This window comes from Grampus griseus (assembly GCF_964374135.1).
Source record: "Grampus griseus genome assembly, chromosome: 12".
Lineage (NCBI taxonomy): Eukaryota > Metazoa > Chordata > Mammalia > Artiodactyla > Delphinidae > Grampus > Grampus griseus.
Genome location: NC_139006.1, coordinates 26280116 through 26300152, shown reverse-complemented (window position 1 = coordinate 26300152; position 20037 = coordinate 26280116). Strand labels below are relative to the sequence as shown.

At 52.4% G+C, this 20037-nt stretch overlaps 1 protein-coding gene across 2 annotated transcripts in view; it reads left to right on the top strand.

Moving 5' to 3' along the window:
• The window catches only part of DGCR2 (DiGeorge syndrome critical region gene 2), a 68903-nt gene extending 49091 nt beyond the window's left edge, over positions 1 to 19812 (top strand). The window contains exons 5-10 of one of the 2 annotated variants that reach the window (XM_082667256.1): positions 534 to 610; positions 1981 to 2157; positions 9305 to 9508; positions 14763 to 14915; positions 15627 to 15863; positions 17134 to 19812. In XM_082667256.1, the coding sequence (XP_082523382.1) occupies positions 534 to 610; positions 1981 to 2157; positions 9305 to 9508; positions 14763 to 14915; positions 15627 to 15863; positions 17134 to 17390 (1105 nt within the window). In that variant the 3' untranslated portion in view covers positions 17391 to 19812. The remainder of the gene's footprint in view (positions 1 to 533; positions 611 to 1980; positions 2158 to 9304; positions 9509 to 14762; positions 14916 to 15626; positions 15864 to 17133) is intronic. The other variant, XM_082667257.1, reaches the window with a different exon arrangement.
• The last annotated feature ends 225 nt before the right edge of the window (positions 19813 to 20037 follow it).

Sequence of the window (20037 nt, the reverse complement as noted above, 5' to 3'; positions counted from 1 at the left end):
AATGCATTTTATTAAAACTAAGTATCAAAACTTTCAAAAATCATTAATGCCTTTGAAGCTCAATATTTTAAAGGTCAATGTAACTATTAAAAATGCACACATTCAGGGACTTCCCTGGTGGCACAGTGGTTAAGAATCCACCTACCAATGCAGGGGACACAGGTTCGAGCCCTGGTCTGGGAAGATCCCACATGCCGTGAAGCAGCTAAGCCCATGTGCCACAACTACTGAGCCTGTGCTCTAGAGTCTGTGAGCCACAACTACTGAGCCCCCGTGCCACAACTACTGAAGCCCTCGCACCTAGAGCCCGTGCTCTGCAACAAGAGAAGCCACCACAACGAGAAGCCTGCGCACTGGAATGAAGAGTAGCCTCTGCTCTCTGCAACTACAGAAAGCCTGCACACAGCAACGAAGACCCAATGCAGCCAAAAATAAATAAATAAATAAGTTTATTTTTTTAAAAAAAACATGCACACAGTGGTGCCTGCTTCCCCCTGTCCCACTGAGGTCTCCTGCAATCTGTCTTCCTGCAGGTTGTGGGTCGGCTACCAGTACGTCATCACTGGCCGGAACCGCTCCTTAGAAGGTCACTGGGAGGTGGCATTCAAAGGTAAGGCTTCCTGGTCCTTCAGAAGAGTTGTTGGGCTTGAACCTGGGGTGCGTCATCCTGACAAGGGCGACTATTGCTAAGCTCTCCACTCCAACCTTCTCCCACCCGGGTGCCCGGTGCGGGGCTGTGTGGAGGATTGGGCCCCACACCCGGGGAGGCTGTGATGGCCCAACCCCGGTCAGGCCCTTCCGCCAGACCCAGGTGGGGCTTGGCCTCCTCCGGAACCTGTGGTGGTTTCTGTCTTGGCCATTTCTAGACTGTCCACCCTCGTTTCAAAGTCCACAACTTTAATTGGAGCATAAAAATGAGCAGAGTGTGCAGCGGACATGAACTCAGGCCAGAGAGGGAGGGACAGGCTTCCTAGAACAGGGAAGGTCAGAGTTAGGGTCCAAAACATCCTGGAACCGTCAGGCAGGTGGAATTAAAATAGATTATGTGAGTGTGAGCATGCATGTGTGAGCGTACATGTGTGTTGCTTTAACTACCGAGGTGACGTCAGGAGCCATGTGAGCAGCTGCGTTCCCACCCGCCCGTGGTCACCCCTCCTGTCCCATTGCCCGGGTGCTGGCAGGTTCCTCCACCTGCCACCCGAGCCACATGCCTTGCCCTGTCCCTCCTTGGGCTTCTCCTGTTAGGCTGCTCCTTGGGCCTCTGGCTTGATCTTGGGGCCAGTTCCTTTTCCCAAACACATCCCAGTCCTGCTGTTGATGTGTCTCTGAGGACAAGTGAGGGCTGGTGAGCCTGGGGATCCCGGGCTGCTTGCTCTGTCACCTCCCTGTGGAAAGTGAAGGGACGTTGCACTCGGGCAGAGCTCACTTGTCTCCCAGCCTGGGGGACCTTGTGGCAGGTGGGCGGCCATGTCTCCACACAGACCGGTCAGGGCCCCGGGCAGTGGCTTCCCCCCGAGTGGCCCCCCCTCAGTCCTCAAAGGTCCTGCTGGAGCATCCCTGACCTGTACTCCTGGAGTGTGAGTGCCTGTTCCTATTTCCCGGTGGAGTAGTTGATTCGGAAATGGCCATTAGGTTTCCAGGCTCAAGAGTCATAGCATGCCTGCAGAGGATCATTCTAGTAGGTTCTCACCTGCCCTAATCCCAGCTCTTGGGGTGAATCCCTAACCCCAGTAGAGGGTGCCAGCCTTTAGGACAGTGCGGATACTCCTGGGCACACTTGTGGTCCTGACACTGTGGTCGAAGAGAGTCCACAGCTTCTCACTGGCTGAGTCCCTCTGAGGAGGAGGGGGCGTCTTTCTCCTTCCTGTGGGCACTGCCGTCCTTGCAGGGCCTCTGACGTTGTAGTAACGTTTCTAAGTGTGCCTGCCTCCCTGCTCCCTGGCCTGCTGCCATCATGCTGTGACGCTGTCTGTCCCGCAGGCTCCTCAGAGGTGCTTCTGCCCCCGGACCCCATCTTCGCGGCGGCCACGTCAGAGGGTGACGGTGTGTTCTGCGCGCAGCTGCAATGCTTCCATTTCCCCACGCTCCGCCACCACGACCTGCATAGCTGGCATGCTGAGAGCTGCCACGACAAGTCCTCGTTTCTGTGTAAAAGAAGTAAGCGCACATCTGACGCAGGCGGGCATCCCGTTTGGCCCTGTAGGCTGGGCCCCAGTGTCATCCCTGAGCCCTCATCTCCCCCCAGGACAGAGGCCCTGCCCACCCCGTGTCGTTAGGAGTTGGGATGACGGTGGTGACCAGAGGACCTGCCACATCTCGTGGTGTCCTGGAGCCTCGGACTCTCTTAGTCACCTCTCCCTGCTCTCCGCGGGTCCTCCAGAGGCCCTCACTCTGCTTCTCTGTCAGCCCCATCTGGGCCACTGCCCTCCAGCCTGTGGTGTCAGGTCTGTTCTGGGCCCTCTGCCAGCTCGCTCGCCCACATTCCACATTGAGGTTCTTCCAGCCTCAGGGCCATGCTGTGATTGTGCAGCCCGAGGGCAGGGCTCCCTCATCTGTCCCCTCTGGGGACCATCCCTGCCTTCGCTGCTGATTTGTCGTGGGTCGGGATTTCACAGGGGCCAGAGCCTGGTTTTGGACTTGGCCGTTGGTCAGTCCTTGCACGGGCACCATCTCATCACATTTATAGGAGCTTCGTGACAAGTCCTCCCAGTTGGTGGGCTCCTCTTCTGTCCTCAGCCATCGTGTTGCCTGTTCTGGACCTTTTCCTCTTCTGTATGAATTTGGGGATCAGTTTTCTGAACTCCCTTATTAATTGTCTATTAGAGAATAGACTTTCTGTTTAGACATTTTTGTGTTTTCTTTCAAATCTTTTTTCTCTTTTAAAACTTCTTTACTTTTTTTTCCTGGTGTTTCTTTTCTTGCAGCTTCACTTAGAAGTGGTAATAGTAAGCATTCTTATCTTCCCAACCCAAAAGGGATGGCTTTTAGTGTTTCAGCATTAAATGTAAGATTTTCTCTAGGACTTAGAAAACCAGATACCTTTATGAGGCTAAGGAAGTACCCATCTAGTCCTTGTTTGCTGGGAAGTTTTACATTACAAAAATGTATTGATTTTTATATTAATCCTTTTTCTGCATTTATTGGGAGTGTGTGGTGTTTCTTCTTTACTGTTTTACATTACTGCTTTGTTTATATTACGTGATTTTATCATTTACTCTTTCACATTAATAGATTTTCTCATTTTGAACCGTCCTCCTGGTTTTTGTATGTTTATTGCCAGCTTTGGTTTGCTGATATTTTATTTAGGATTTTTGAAACTGCTTTAAGAAGTGAGCTTAGCCTGTTACTATCATTCCTTTTCCATGTGCTCCTTGAATAGTTTTTGTTATCACATTTATATTAGGTTTATGAAATGAGCTGGGAAGCATTCTCTTTTACCAGCCTCTAAGTCAGTTTGTACTAGTTGGTTATAATCTTGACCTTGTTTGATAGACCAACCTTATAGGAGCATCTGGGCCCAGGGGCTAGGGAACTTTCTAACTTGTTACTTAGATATCATTCCACACTTAGGGAAAAGTTACTAGAATGATACAAGGAACTTCCTGTCATACGCCTTCTACACAGAATCACCAGTTATTTATATTGTGCCACATTTGCTTTATCATTCTCTCTTTGACTATTTTTCCTAAATCTTTTGAGAGTAAATTAGAGATACTGTTCCCTTGAGGCCTAAATACTCAGTGCGTATTTCTAAGAAAAACAGCATGTTCTTATATAACCACAGCACAATTATCCAAACAAGGACGTTTGATCTAGATGCAATACTGCACAATAAATACTACACAACAAACACCGCACAACAATCTGCAATTTATTATTCTGGTGTTCTCAGTTGTTTCAATAACGTGCTTTACGGGTTTTCTTTTTCTTGGCCCAGGATCCAGTTCAGAATCATGCATTGCACTTAGTTGTGGTGTCTCTTTAATTTCCTTTTGGTCTTTCTGTTTGAGTAATTTCTATAGACCTGGCTTCAAGTTTACTAATTCTTTCCTTGGCTGTGTTGAGTCTACTTGTGAACCCACTGATGGCTTTCTTCATCTTTTTTTTTTAACATTTCATTTCTAGCATTTCTGTTTGATTCTTACGGTTTCTCTCTGCTGAATTTCCCATCTTGTATGTTGTCAACTTTTCCACTAGAGGTTTTCGCATATTAATCCTACTTGTGTTAAATTTTCTGTGTGTTACTTCCTTCTTCTGTGTCATATCCTTGATGATCGTGTTGTCTCTGGAGTTTGGTATTTCCTTCTGGTTTGTCGTGTGCCTTGTCATATTTTGTTGAAAGTCAGCGCCTTGTATAGGACAGTGGAGGGGAGTCCAGTCATTTTGGTGCCTGGAAATAGGCTGGCCTTTCTTCTGTGTGCCTTGGGTATAGTGGGTGGAGGGGTCTGTCTCAGCAGGAGTCAGACTGGGCTGTGGCTACCTTTATGCATCTTGTTTGCTACACGGCTCTTCTTAGTGTCTGTTCCAGCCTCTGCTTTAGGTTTTCCCTTTGGGCCCCTCTTCAGGGCATCTGTCCTCAAGGCCTTCCGGCGGCGTGGGCTCCTCAAGTGCTTCCCCACCTCCAGCTGGGGTTGTGGAGCCAGCAAGGGGCTTTTCAGCGGTGCCATGATGGCTCCAGGTGTGCTCGGATTGGATGTGGTTGGTGTGGGAAGCTGGAGTGGGCTGGCTAGAAGCCAGCCCATCCCTAGCCACTTAAAATCACTAACACTTCTAAAGTTTTTTCATTTCAATAGTGTTGTATAAATTGAACCATATTGCTATGCATCCTTTGGGGATTGGCTCTCTGCCAGCACAGTTCCAAGTTGTTACATGTGTGTCTTGTCAGTACTTTGTTCCTTTTTATTGCTGAGTAGCATTTAACCAGTCACTCACCTGTTGAAGGACAACTGAGCTGATTCCAGTTTTTTTTTTTTTTTTAAATATTTATTTATTTATTTATTTATGGCTGTGTTGGGTCTTCGTTTCTGTGCGAGGGCTTTCTGTAGCTGCGGCAAGCGGGGGCCACTCTTCATCGCGGTGCGCGGGCCTCTCACTATCGTGGCCTCTCTTGTTGCAGAGCACAGGCTCCAGACGCGCAGGCTCAGTAGTTGTGGCTCACGGGCCTAGTTGCTCCACGGCATGTGGGATCTTCCCGGACCAGGGCTTGAACCCATGTCCCCTGCATTGGCAGGCAGATTCTTAACCACTGTGCCACCGGGGAAGCCCCTGATTCCAGTTTTTGACTGTTACAGTTAAAGCTGCCATAAACATGTGCACACAGGTTTTTCTGTGAATGTAAGTTTTCCCTTCTCTGGGATAAATGCACAGGATTGCAGTTGCTGGGTTGTATGGTAGTTGCATGTTTCATTGTTTATGAAACTAGTGAACTTTTTCAGAGTGTTTACATTCCTACCAGCCATGTAAGAGTGACCCAGTTTTCTCCACATCGTGGCCAGCACTTGTGATTTTCACTATTTTTAATTTTTAGCCATTCTGATAGGTATGTAGTACTATCTCATGGTTTTAATTTGCATTTCCCTGAGGCTAATGATGTTAAACCTTTCCGTGTGCTTATTTGTATATTTTCTTTGGTGAAATATCTGTCCATGTCATTTGTCCATTTTCTAGTTGGATTGTTTGGGTTTTCTACTGTTGAGTTTTCAGAGTTCTTTATGTATTGTAGGTTCTAGTTCTTTGGCAGATGAGTTTTTTACAGGTACTTTTTCCTATTCTGTAGCTTGTCTTCATCCTCTTCACATGGGCTTTAACAGAACAAAGGTTTTTAGTTTTGCTGAAGTCCAGTTTAACAATTCTTCCTTCTATGGGTCACTCTTTTGGTGTCAGGTCTGAAAACTCTTTGCCTAGCCTTACATTCTGAAGAGTTTACCCTGTGTTGTGTTCTAAAAGTTTTATAGTTTGTATTTTACATTTGAGTCTATAATCCATTTTGAGTTAATTTTTTAATAAGGTGTGAGAATTAGGTCAAGCTTCATTTTTTTGCTGTGGATGTCCAGTTGCTCGGGCACTGTTTGTTGAAAAGCTGTCTTGCCTTCACTGCATTTTGTGCCATTGTCAAAACTTAGTCAAGCATGTTTGTGTGGGTATATTTCTGGGTTCTCTATTCTGTTCCATTGAACCTTCTGCATTACCACACTGTCTTGATTACTGTAGCTGTATAATCAGTGTTGAAATCAGGAAGTGGTTCCTCCTACCTTATTCTTCTAGGTCAGGATGGTTTTAGCTGTTCTAGAGCCTGTGTCTTTTCTACCTAAATTTTAGAATAAGCTTATCTGTCTATAAAAACCTTGCTGGGATTTAGATAAGAAGTGCATTAAACCTATATAGGTCAATCTGGGGAGATGTACATCTTTACAATGTTGAATCTTCCAATGCACGAACATGGTATGTCTCTCCATTTACTTAGATATTCTTTTATTTCTTTCATGAGCATTATGTATTAGTTAATGCTCATTGCTTTTATGCCCTTTCAATGGGCAGAGCTAAGACGTGTGTGTGTGTGTGTGTGTGTGTGTGTGTGTGTGTATGTGTGTATACATGTGCGATTTTTAATACTGATTTAGTTCCTTTAATGGCTATAGGCGTATTCACATCTAGTTTTCTTGAGTCAGTTTCGGTAAGTCATGTGTATCTAGGGCGTTGCCCATGTAATCTAATCTAAATAATAGCTTATGATTTTTTTGAAGCATTTGTATGTCTGTCATTGTGCTCTCCTTTTGTTTCCTGATATCATTTACGTACTCTTCCTTTTTCTTGATCAGTCTCACTGGAGGTTTGCCTCTTTGATTCATCTTTATGAACTCCCGGCCACAGGGTTTTTATACATCTGGTAGCTCAGGCTTGTTGGTGCTCTTGCTCAGATCTTTTTTGGCTGCATGATACATCAGTTTTTGAAAGAGACATGTTATAATCTCTCACTATGCATGTTGATTCATCCATTTTTCCTTGATACTCTCTAATTTTAGCTTTATCTTTCTTGAGATCATGTTGTTAGGGACATAAGCCATTATAATTATTATATCTTCCTGGTGAGTTGAACTTTTCAATCATTAATCGAACCTTTTTTACCCATAGTAGTTTTTGTTTGTTTTACTTAAAGTCTCCTTCTTTTCCAGTGGTAGCTGTAAAATGGTGTTCCCCTGACCCCTCCTCAGGCTTGATTAATTTGCTATAACAGCTCACAGAACTCAGGAAACCTGTCTACCCACTAGATTACTGATTTATTGTGATGAGGAGACACATAAGGCGAGGTCCCCAATGAAGGAGCTCTGTTCTTGGGGAGCTTGGTGCCCAGCACAGCAGCCTGCAGAATGGTCTGGTTCCGTGTCATGGAAGCTTTCCAAAAAGGCCAGAAAGCTGTCCTTTTGGGTTTTTATGGAGGCTTCATTACATAGGCATGATTGATTAAATCGGCCGTTGATGATTGATTCAACCTCCACCCGCCCCTACCCACCCCTTCCCCAGAAATCAAGGGATGGGAACCAAAAGTTCCAACCCTCTGATCACAGGGTCGGTCCTCCTGTCAACCAGATTCCAAAAGTCACTTCATCACAGAACAAAAGACTCCTGTATCACTCTCTGCACTTAGGAAATTCCAAGCATTTGTGAGCCAGGAACTGTGGGCGAAGACCAAATGTATATGAGAAGTGTATGTTGGTCATCTGAATGACCAAATATATGTTTCTTCTAAATCACACTGTCACATACTTCTGTGAAACTCCGTTCTCTTTTCCTCTCTTTGCAGCATGAGTACTGTATACATTAGATCTCTTAGTGTTAAAAACCCAACACTGCACAGTTGTAATTGCTTTACCATCTGCAGCCGTTTCCTTTGCCCACTGCAGCTTTGCTTCCACACACCTCTTTCACTGTCACTGGCACATACATTCCAGGTATATTACCTTTCCATATGTTATGGGCCCAGCACTACACTATAGATATATTATTTTATACAACTGCCTTTTAATTAAGTTGAGAGAATAAAGGAGGAAAAAATATGCATTTATACTGTCTTATAATTACATAATTGCCTTTTCTAGTGCTTTTTGGCTTTTTGTATGGATTCAGATTACTCTCTGAAGGTCACCTGCTTTTTGCTGCAGAGCTTCCTTTGGTGTTTCTTATCCTGGGAGTCAGAAAGCACAAGTTCTCTCAGGTTTTGTTTACCCGGGAAAGTCTTCATTTTTGAAAGACAGCTTTGCTGGATGGAGAACTCTTGGTTGACAGCTTTTCCTTTGAGCACTTAGAATTCATTATCCCACCGCCTTCTGGCCTCTTGGCAGGGAATCTTACTGGGGTTCACAATAAGTATTGTGTCATTTTTTCTTGCTCTTTTTAAGGTTTCCGTCCTCTCTGACTTCCCGCTTTCTCCCTGTGCCATGTCTGTTCTTTGTGTTTATCCTACTTGAAGTCCGTTGAGCTTCCTAGATGTGCAGGATTCTGCTTTGCAGCGAATGTGGGCGTTTTTGTCCGTTGTGTCTCCACATGGTTTTCCTGCATCTCCAAGGGCTCTGCTCATTTTCTTCATCCTTCCTCCCTCTGTTTGAGCAGGAACACTTTTATGTAAGTTTCTTGCCCTGCACACTCTTGATCATGTGGGTCACACAGATTTGACTCCAGTCAAGTGTGGCACAGACCCGAGGTGTGGCATCTTCTGCGAGTTTTCCTAGATGTCCCTACCCCACTGAGAGGCCAGAACATCTCCTCCTCGTGTCCCTGAAGAGAACCACACCCCTGCCTCAGCCCTCATGCCCAGCATTGGGCGTGTCTCCTACCCGCTTCAGGGCCTGCGCCTTCACCCCCTCTTGTCTCACACCAGCAGTTCTTCCTCCTCTGGTACCAGTCGGCTTTGTGCGAATTCACTGTATGTCTCAGTTCCAGTGGACCGTCTCCGAAGGCTCATTTGAGATACATTCTGATGCTAAAAGGGCTGATACTCATGATACCTGCATTTTATAATGGAGGGAATCTCACATGTAATGCGCTTAGGCACTTGAAAGCAAGCGCTTCTCCCCGGGCTCTCTGTCCCTGCTGTCTGCTCGTGGCCAGGTATGCTGAGCAACGTGTTGTCCTGACAGTGTGCCAGGCGGTCTCTCAGCCCCTCCTGTGACCACGGGCAGACCCACCACCCTGGAAGGGGGTGCTTCAGGTCCATCTTGCCAACTCCTCTGCTGTCATGTTGGCCCAGGCCCGGGTGGGGAGTCAGGGCTCCTCTGGCTGGTGACCCACATATCTCTTCCTATTGCAGGTCAGACATGTGTCGACATCAAGGACAACGTTGTGGATGAAGGGTTCTACTTCACCCCCAAAGGGGACGATCCGTGCCTGAGCTGCACCTGTCACAGAGGGGAGCCCGAGATGTGCGTAGCTGCCCTGTGCGAGCGGCCCCAGGGCTGCCAGCAGTACCGCAAGGACCCTAAGGAGTGCTGCAAGTTCATGTGCCTGGACCCAGGTGAGATGGCGAGCTCGGCCTTGCGTGGGGCTGCGTGTTCACATGGCAGCTGTGACCAAGGGCTGTAGGCCTGTCTTCTCTCCTGGTTACACTCAGAACTGGCTTCCGTCGTGGTCCCCATTGGAGCTCTTCCTGTTTCTGAGTGTGGTGACGTGGAAGGTGATGACAGTTTCTGTTGCTTGCCATTATCAGTCTTTACTGTTAGAATCTTTACGAAAAAGATTAAATATTACCCACAGTTTTGACATAAAACTCCTCCCCACTCGGTGGTGACTCACGGTGGACGCCAGGGGCCATGTGGTCTCTGGGTGACCCTCCTCCTTCCACTTCTGATAAAAGAGCAGCGGGTGGGACTGTCCTTTCAGCCCTTAGCACAGCAACTCACGCACCTGATTGTTCTCCACGCCAGAGCAGCTGGCATCTCCCTGTGAATTCATGACCTCAAGAGAAATGTAAATCAGAAGCATGAATTTCAATGTGAGCGACACGGGCTTGTGGGCCCCACAGCGGACGGCTTGGGCAGGAACAATGGAGGGAAGCTGGAGCCACATGTGAGGGCCACACACCGAGAGCCGTCCTGCTCCCCAGGGCCATCAGGGCAAGCCAGACAGCGTCAGGCTGGCTGAGGCTCGGCGGGCCAGGTGCTCTGGCGTGTATCCCAAACCTGTGTGGCTGGCTGTGGTGCATGCAGAGGCCATGTTTGCGAGGAGCCAGCAGGGGACATGGAGCTGGGGTGCGCTCAGGCCTCCCCATCCCACAGGGTAGATGGTACCCGCTACTGAAGGGCACATGCCTGCAGATGTCTGACAAGCCAGTTGGGTGCCTGCCAGGTCTCCTGCGCCCCAGCCACATCACTCCAGCCTCCAGCTTACTCACCTTCCACGGGAGTCAAATGCTGGCTTTCACAAGTCTCTTCACCAGGATTCCTGGTTCCGTTTCTCAGGGGTTGACTTCTGCTGCCTTGACTCTCTGTCCAGGCTCTGTAAGAATGACCAAACATATACAAGCGTGACTCATCTGTGGGCATGCATGGCCCGTGGAGCCCACCCAGCTCTGAGGACTTTTCAGCAGACCACGGCCTTCAGGGCATCTGGGCAGGATCAGAGCTGCCACAGGCCTCTCTCCAGTGCAGCCAGAATAGCCCAGTCAAGGCCTCACCCTGCCCCACACTGTGGCCTTGCTTCTGCAGCCTTCTGACTGCCTCCCAGGCCAAGCATCCTCTTCTGGGAACTGCCCACACTGCACCAAGGAAAGAGACACCAGGAAAATATCTCCTTCAACAAGGCTAGGACGTCTGCTCTCACACCATGTTCGGGGTTGTATGGGAGGTCAAGGGCAATGTCAGAAAAGGCATCCAGACCAGAAGGGAAGAAATGAAATCATTTCTTGTTGTAGATGATGTGATTGTCTGCGTAGAAAATCCTAGAGGATCTACAAGAATGTTGCTAGAATTAATAAATGTGTTTAGTTTAGCAAGGTCTCCAGATACAAGGTCAATATGCAAAAATCCATTATGTTTATATATACTACCTGTAAAAAGTTGGAAATTGAAATTTTTAAGAAAAGTACCATTTATTAGTAGCACCAAAAACCATGAAATACTTAGGTACAAATCTTACAAAATATGCACACCGTCTGTATGCTACAGATCGTTAAGACACTGATGAAAGAATCAAGGGCATAAATGAAATAAAAGGTTCATGGATCAGAAGACTCAATATCACTAAAAGGTTAATTCTCCCCAAATTATCTATAGATTCTATACAGTACCAACCAAAATTCCAGCAGGGTTTTTTTATAGACATTAACAAGTTGATTCTAAAATTTATGTGGAAAGGCAAAGGAATTAGAATAGCCAAACCGGTTTTTAAAAAGAACAAAGTTGGAGGATTCATAGCACCAGATATAAAACTTACTATATAGTCATAGTAATCAAAACTGTGATTTTTTAGCACAAGAATAGACACATAGGTCAGTGGAACAGAATAGAGAGTCTAGAAATAGTCTACACTTATGTGGTCAACTGCTGTTTAACAGAGGTACAAAGACAATTCAATGAAGAAAGGATAGTCTTTCAACAAATGGAGCTGGAACAATTGGACATCCATAAGCAAAACAAAAAATTAACCTTACACTACACTTCTTGCAAAATGGTCATACACCTATGTAAAACTTTAAATTATAAAATTTCTAGAAAAAAACATACGTTCTTTTATTTTATTTTTAATTTTGGGATATAGTTGATTTACAATGCTTTAGTTTCAGGTGTATAGCGAAGTGAATCAGTTAGACATATACATATATCCACTCTTTTTAGATTCTTTCCCCATATAGGCCATTACAGAGTATTGAGTAGAGTTCCCTGTGCTACACAGTAGCGTCTTATTAGTTATCTATTTTATATATAGAGTAGTGTGTGTATGTCAATCCCAATCTCCCAATTTATCCCTCCCCCCCAACATATGTTCTTTTAAAATTAAGTCTTTTAAAAGAAAACAGGAGAAAAATCTTTGTAACCTTGGGATATGCAACATTTTTAGATCAAAAGCATGGTCCACAAAAGAAACATTGATAAATTAGACTGCATCAAAATTGAAAACTTCTGCTCCTTGAAAGACCCTTAAAGAATTGAAAAGATAAACCACCAACAGAGAAACACAGATCGGACAAAGGTCTTGTATTCAGAGTATATAAAGAACTCTCAAAACTCAATAATAAGAGAACAAACCACCCTGTTAAAAAATGGGCAGAGGCTCTAAAATGACACTTGACCAGAGCAGATGCACGAAGTCAGCCAAGCACCTGAAAAGATGTTCAGCGGTCATTCAGCTCATTCAGGAAACAAATCGACGCTGAGCAACGGCCTCTCCTTCCGTCCTGCGCTGGTGCCCGGGCTTGGGGCCGAGAGGTGTGAGGTGCTGGCCGTGCACCAGCCGGTAGCAGAGCCTGCATCAGGGACCAGGCACCCGCCTCCGATTCCTGCTGAGCTTCGGCTCCACCTGCTTCCTCCACAGAGACTGGATGCTGTCGTTGGCACCGAGCCCAGTGGGGCGCCAAGCTCCTCGTGGTGGCCTGGGGAGGCCTGGGCAGGCTTAGGCATCAGACCAACGGTCAGGCCAGTGGCCTCCGGGGCCCCTTCCATTCAGCAGTGTCTGCTGCAGCATTATGTGTCTTCTGTCGGGGCCCAGGGCTGGCCAGGGACCTGCAGCCTGGACCACAGCAGGCAGCCCCGCCTGGCACTGTCCGGACCCCATGGAGGGACCTGACATGTTGAGGGCCCCCGGGGGCCCCTGGCTGGCCTCTGCCCCCTGGGACAGTACTCTTTTCTTCATGTCTGACTGCTGGTACCTCTTCCTGGTGAGTACCGTGGATGACGGTCAGGGACCTTGGCCGTGTCCTTGGGCTTATTTTAGGACTGAGCAGGAATTAGTCATTGCAGAGGCCCGCTGCTTTAGTTACCCCCCGACCCTGGGGTCTCTGAGCTGGCCGCCAATTAACAGCAGCCCCATGGGCTGACAGACCTCCTCCCGGACGGGGATGAAATGTTCCCTTGAGACCGGCATCAGAACAGCAGCTAATTAATGAGAGGATGTTTCCTTTCACACACTTACTCCAGTGTTGTCAGCAGTAAATGCAGCTTTGGGGGAAGCTTTCTGGCCCCATGGGAGGAGGGCCAGTATGAGCCTGGCCATCCAGTTGGCACCTGTGTTGGCTGTGAAGTGTCTCCTCAGGGCTGGCAGTTGAGGACTTGCCCATGTGGCTGTTGCAGAAGTGGGAGTGGACACAGAGGCTCCCATGGCTCAGGTCACTCCTGCCCAGTGAAGCTCCCTGGCCTCCATGCTGCGTCTGGAGGCAGGTGTTCCCAGATCCCCCTGGTTCCGATTCTGTGACTCGGCGGAAGTGGCAACCTCATGCAGGCGAGAGCTCTGGGAATGCCTGACACCGTTCTCTCCCTCTCTGCCTTGCACCAGCACCTCTCCTAGCAGCGCCCAACAAGCCTGGTGTGTGCCGGGCAGGTCAGGTCAGACCCTGAGCTAGTGGCCAGTGGGATGTTGAGTTGCATCCCCGGCCTCTGCCCACCAGGTGCCAGAAGTGCCTCCCCCGCCTGCTGTTGGGGACCGCCAAAGGTATCACCAGAAGCTGCCAGTGTCCCCGGGGGTGCAGAGTCACCCTGGTGAGGCCCCTGGACACGTGTGGTCAGAGGCACAGGGCCCTTAGCAGAGCGCCCTGCAGCTGCAGCCTCCACAAGCAGAGGACTTTGGGACGCTTGACTGGTGGGGCGGGGTTGGTGCTCACCACGGAGCTGCTGCCCAGGCCCTAGGCCCCCACCGCTTCTGCCCCAAGACATCTGGGTGCAGGCCGGACTCTGGCACCCCAAGGAAGCTGCTGCGGGACCCTGGGCCTCCACCACGGAGCTGGCCCAGAGCAGGCCCTGCCCAGCCTTACTCGGGCGGGTGCTATGACCCGATGGGGAGAGGAGCGTGAGTTGGCGGCGGGGTTCCCGTGTGAACACTTTCTCCCTGGGTGACCCCTCTCCATCCTACGAGACCGTGAGTGTGCAGTTGAGTCCCTGGCGGTGGCCCCCAGGCTCCCCACCCACAGAGAGGGTGGGCAGGAGGGTGGGCGTGGGGAGGTCAGGAATCAGAATAGCCAATGCGTGTATGTTTAACTGAATCACTGTGCTGTACACCTGAAACTAACACAACATTGTTAATCAACTGTACTCCAATATAAAATAAAAAGGTAAAAAAAAAGAATCAGAACAGACACAGGGCTGAGGGTAGACAGGGGCTGTAAACAGGGACTCTGGGGTCCAGGGGAAGCTGCACCTGCATCCTCTCCGGATCACCTGTGGGGTCCAGGTGACCCCAGCCTCCACATGTGAGCACTGCTGGGTGCAGGAGAGGGGCAAAGAGCTCTGGGCCCCCCGTAGGACTGAAGCCAAGCTCTGAACTCAGGCCACTGACACAGCCCTGCTGACCTCAGCTCCCCTGCATCAGGGAGGACCTGGGTGCTACGGCCGGATGCACAGTCCTGCTCAGCACCCCGTCCAGCCCCGAGTGGCTTCCGGGGCTCAACCCCAGCAATGGGGGCGGGTGGGGAATGGGGTAGCGACAGAGCCTTCAGGAGGGGCTGAGGCCAGGCTGCGGCATCCCAGTGGCTGTGTGCGGGGCCTGGCACTAGGAGGGGTCAGGAGGTACACTGCCTGGGGGGCCAACCCCCCTCCTGAGAGCAGCTCTCCCCGTCCGCACAGACGGCAGCAGCCTGCTGGACTCCATGGCCAGTGGGATGCGTCTGATTGTGAGCTGTGTGTCCTCCTTCCTCATCCTGTCACTGCTGCTCTTCATGGTCCATCGGCTGCGCCAGAGGCGCCGGGAGCGCATTGAGTCCCTGATTGGAGCAAACCGTGAGTGCCCAGCCCTGCCTCCCACACAGTGGCTCGGTGGCGGTCCCAGGGCAGGGAGGAGGAAGACAGGGCTGCCCGGCAGCTGTGCCCTGCCTGCTCCTGCTCCCACTCCCAGGCTGAGCCACACGAGTGTGGTGGGAGGGGCGCCAGCCCTGGCCTCCCAGGGTGTGTGGGCACCTGCCGGGGCAGCCTGCCCGCTAAAGACGTTGGACACCCGTGGCTGGTGGCAGCTTAGGGAGCATGGTCCACCCTCCTCAGCCCACGTTCTCTGCCACAGCTTGTGCCTGCGTAGAGTTTCTGAGATTCCCCCTTGTCTCAGTGAGCAAGCCAGGAGGCTTCCCAGTCCCTGTGGGGAGGGGGGCTGAGGATCATGGTGACGAGGGACCACAGCTGCTGTGTTAGGGCCCCAGGGCCTCCGAGGGCACACGTGTCAGGTCTGAAGGCCCCGCATCACGGTGAGCCCTCCTGGAGATGGAGCTGCAGGGTGGGCAGCACGCCGAGGCCGTCGCGGGTCACGCCCAGATGCGCTGAGAACGCGGGTTCTGCGGGCCGGAGCTGGTGGGTGGGTGGGTGGGGCTCCCAGTGTGGATGGCAGGTAGCAGCCGGGCACAGGCGTGTGACTGTCGGAGTGCGGGGTGCCCTGGGCCTGGACGTGGCAGGTCCAGCCCAGGAGTGATGGCTCCGGGCTTGTTTCTCTCTCCAACCGCCCAGTGCACCACTTCAACCTCGGCCGAAGGATCCCTGGCTTTGATTATGGCCCAGATGGGTTCGGCACAGGCCTCACACCGCTGCACCTCTCCGACGATGGGGAAGGTGGTACTTTCCATTTCCATGACCCTCCGCCTCCCTACACCGCGTACAAGTACCCGGACATTGACCAACCCGATGACCCGCCGCCACCCTACGAGGCCTCCATCAACCCGGACAGCATGTTCTACGACCCTGCAGGTGACCCCCAGGGCAAGGGAGCCATGGGTCACAACCAGTTGGCATGCGGGCCAAGGCCCTGTGGCCCCCCAACTTCTGCCCGGCCTTCTGCTTTTGCTTTGGTTTTCCCTTTAAGATGGTCCCACCGTCTGGGGTGGGCACACTCTTCCCAGGGTCGCAGGTGGCCACTGGCAGTGGTCTCCCTGCCCCTGCCTCCCTCCCGGGAACTCCTGTTAGTGAGCACCCCTCGGGGCCCCCTCAGCAGGGCCCTGTGGGGAGTGGGGTGCCCGGACGCTGGGCTGTCAGGCATGGTGCACGTGTGGTGAGCTGAGGAGACACCCCCTCGGCATGCCCTCCTGTCCAGCGGCCACTTGAGTCTGTTGTTCATCTGATACTATGGAAAATCATTCCTCACAGGTGAAGCAGAAAGAACAGCAGGTGTCCTGCCCATGGCCTGACCTGTCCCTGTCCCTGGTGTGCACGCAGGTGTCCCATCCTGATTCCCTGTGTGTTACACACACGTGCACACGTAACACAGCAGGCTGGGCTTTGCAAGGCTGGCACTGCTGTGTTCTTGGTCTGTTCCCGTCAGTTAGTCCCGTCCTTTGTGGTCTGCACCGGCAGGAAAGCCTTGGATTTGACCTCTGTCCTTGGGACACTGATTGTCACAATATGCTGTCCAGGGGGCCAGGGTGGGTAGGACGAGGGATGCTTCTGGGAGTGCGAGTTCCAGATGCCTCCGTAGACCAGGCTGCAGGGGAGCAAATGCTCCCCGGGGCAGGATGGCAGGACTGCTGGGCTGGGGGTGTCGGCCAGGGGAGCGGCGGTGCTGGGTCCCTGAGCCCCGAGCTTTCAGAGAGCACCTGCAGGAATAAGGAGGGGCTGCCACCAGGTCTCCCTCAGACCAGGGTGTTCTGCAGACCCCCAGACAATTGGCCGGGCTGCCTGCTTTGGTCCATCTCCTGCACTTGCCCCCGTGTTCCAGCCCATGTCTAATGCATGTGAGCCCTGCCTGGACCCCCAGAGTCTGAGAGGGTTTCCCCCTCCCCTCCCTTTGATCTGCTGACTCAGTCAAAGCGTGTCCCCTACGCACACATCATGCTTTGCTCACGGCTGTACCCCTGCTCCAGCCCCACACAGCCCACTTGCATGGCGAAGGTGCGGGGTGAGCACGGTGGAGCCCCGTGGGGCAGGCTTTCGCCTGCCCGGCAGTGTTGGTGGGAGCAGGCAAACAGGAAGAGCATACCCCGAGCCAGGACCACCCCCTGCTGACCTCCATCTCCTCCCGCAGATGATGACGCCTTTGAGCCAGCAGAGGCCGCCCAACTGACCACAGGGGATGGTGGTGGTGAGGGTGCAGCGCCCCGGCGCCTGGAGCAGCCCCTGCCCACCCCCAGGGCCTCTCTGGCCGAACTGGAAGACTCAGCCGACAGCAGCAGTGTCCTCCTCGTGCCCCCTGACCCCGCCCAGAGTGGCAGTGCCCTGGCCACAGAGGCGCTGCCGGGGGGCGGCCGCCACAGCCGAAGTTCCCTCAATACTGTGGTGTAGAGGACGGCGGGCCCGCGGCCCAAATGGGCAGGGAGCACCTGTTTGCCGTCGAGAAAAACGCTGATCTCCTTGGGAGACTTGAGGGGCCCCTGAGTGAGCCTGGACCCAGCTGCACAGCCACACCCCTGACGGCGGGCACACAGACACCACGCCAGCCCCCAGGGCGCCAGCACCTGCCCGAGGGTCTTTGGGGGCTTCAAACACACGCGTAGCTTTGGGTCACTGTCTTTTTCTTTTTAAACGGCAGAAGGATGACAGTTGGTGAGACCACACGTGTCAGGAGCAGGGAACAAAGGAGGCGCCATACGCTCTAGTGGGGCTGGACACTCCAGCTCTGATGGACTTGCTTGCTGCCACGCGCCCTCCAGAGGAGCCCGGGCTGCCGCGCACGCCTAGCTAGCCGCCGCTCGAGAAGGCGCGCCCGGTGGCGGGTGTCTGAGGACTGTCAGTGCAGTCGGGGCAGATGGCCTTGGAGGTTGCCCCAAGGGCTGCTCTGGCGGTGGTCCCCCAGGTCCAGTTGTGAACATCCAGCTGTGGGGGCTGGGGGCTGGCCTGGTGCCCGAGGTGCCCAAGGCCCTGAGGAGGGCAGCTGGGAAGGAGGCTGGACTCTGTACTGTCTTTCCAGCTGGGCTCCGTGAAGCTCAGTTGCACACCAGGAGGCCTGGGCCCCACCCCAACCATTCTCTCCCCGGCAACACAATGCGTGGCCCGCCCTGGGCAGCTCTGGGGTTGGGCTGGGGCCTTTAGTCACGCATGAGTGTCCTGGCCCTGGATCCTCCACTGGGGCTGGCTCCTGGCTGCTGCCCTCTGGAGCCCCCACTCCTGCTGAATTTGCCCCTGGACCTGGCCTGCCCCCACCCCACCTTGTTTGTGCCATAAGGGTTGTGTCTTTGGGGGGAGGGATGGCTGAAATTCACATCCTGGGCTGTCCATCTCCCAGAAGTCCACTTCCTGCCCACCACCGCCACCACTGGAGCCACGTGCCCAGTGGCCGCATGCCACCTTCCTGTCCCCAGCAGCAAGGTGCTGGGTGTCTTACCCTGGGGGGCCTTTGACTGAGGGTCACTGTTGCCTGTTTCTGGGCAGTGGTCTTGTCTCCTGACATGGGGTTTTTAGCATTTCTGAGGTTTGGAGGTTAAGCGGGTTTTGTGCGATTTTTAGCACATTCATATCTTTTCTACGTTGAATGTCTGGATCTTTTCTTTGTTGTGTGCATGTGTATCTGTGTGCGTATGTGTGTGTATGTGTCTAAGTGTTTGCAGGTGGTGGCGGTACACGGGGACTCAGGCCTGGGGCCCCCCTTTCCAGGGCCAGCCATGGCGTGCTGGGCGGCCCCAAGGCGTGGCCCTCAGCTGAGAGCAGGGAGCCCTTCCCTGGCCCCTCGTGCCCTCCTAGACCAGCAGTGAGCGGGGGATGACTTGAAGTGGGTGCTCTGTGGTGACAGGCCTCGCTGGCACAGTCCATTTCTGGACACGTTCTCACAGTCTCCCGTTGGGGACCGTTTTGTTCTTCCCGGGGCAGCATGAGCTTCTCAAGTTGCCCACAGACCGGGGTTTGGCCCACAGGAGCCAGAGTGCTGCAGGCAGCCCCACGTGGGCAGGCTGCGTGCTGAGCAGGCCTGCACTCCCCCTGCCAAGGACTGGGACTGGAGAGTGGCTGCACTGGCTGCTGAAGACAAAGCAGAACGTGTGTCCTGCCTCCACTGTGTTCTGGGCACTGAGCAGCTGTCACAGGCCTTGTTGGTGCTAGGTGAGGGTCCTGAGCACTCCTGCTTTGGAGTGGGCTCCCCCGTGGAGCCCCAGAGGATCCTGCCCCCAACAGCTCAGGGTCCCTCCCAACCCCCATGTCTCTGGCCCAGGCTTCAGACCCGTGTGTACAGGGCAGGGCGTCTGGCACTAGATGTGTGGGATTGGGGACTGAAGGACTGCTGGGCCAGTTGGGCATGTGGGAGTCACTAAGGGGGTGGCCCGGAGCAGGCTGTGGGGGCCACAGATGGGGGCCTGCTTCTGGACAGGCCAGGGCTCCGGGGTTGCTCAGCCCACGTGCAGCACTGTTTCAGGCCTCGCCTGCTGCCGTCAGTGTCCCCAGGAGCTAGTGCCCCAGGGGCTGAGCTCCACTGGGGATGGGGGTGGGGGAGTAAGGGGAGAGGTTGGGTCGGCCTTCTGCCTAGGCCAACCGTCATGAGATCTGGTTGTGCTCCGTGGTCAGACGAATCCCAACCAGCCCTGGCTGAGAGTCTTGTGCTCCTGTGAGAGCTGCTGACCTGCTTGGTGGGGGTGGGTGTCTATAGGCCGTTGTCTCAAGGCCTGTTTATGTTTTCCTTTCACTAAGGGTTTTTAGTTTGGGTTTATTTTGGTTGGGCTGGCACTAATTCTTAAGATGCTGTGAGAACCGTTTCATCCGAATGCCAAATAAATTTGTGTTCTGGAAGAAGTGTGGTCCGTCCTCGGTGCGGCCCCAGCTGGAGCAGGAGGCTCCAGCCAAGTTGGGGCCGAGGGACAGGTGCAGAGGTGGCTGTGTGGAGGAGTTGGGCCACCTCTGGAAGCCAGGGCAGGCGTGGCGTTCTGAGACACCTATCTCTTCCGTTCTCTGACCGTGGTCTTTTCAATAATTTCTCAGTTCCTGATGTGAGGAAAGAGGGCGCCCA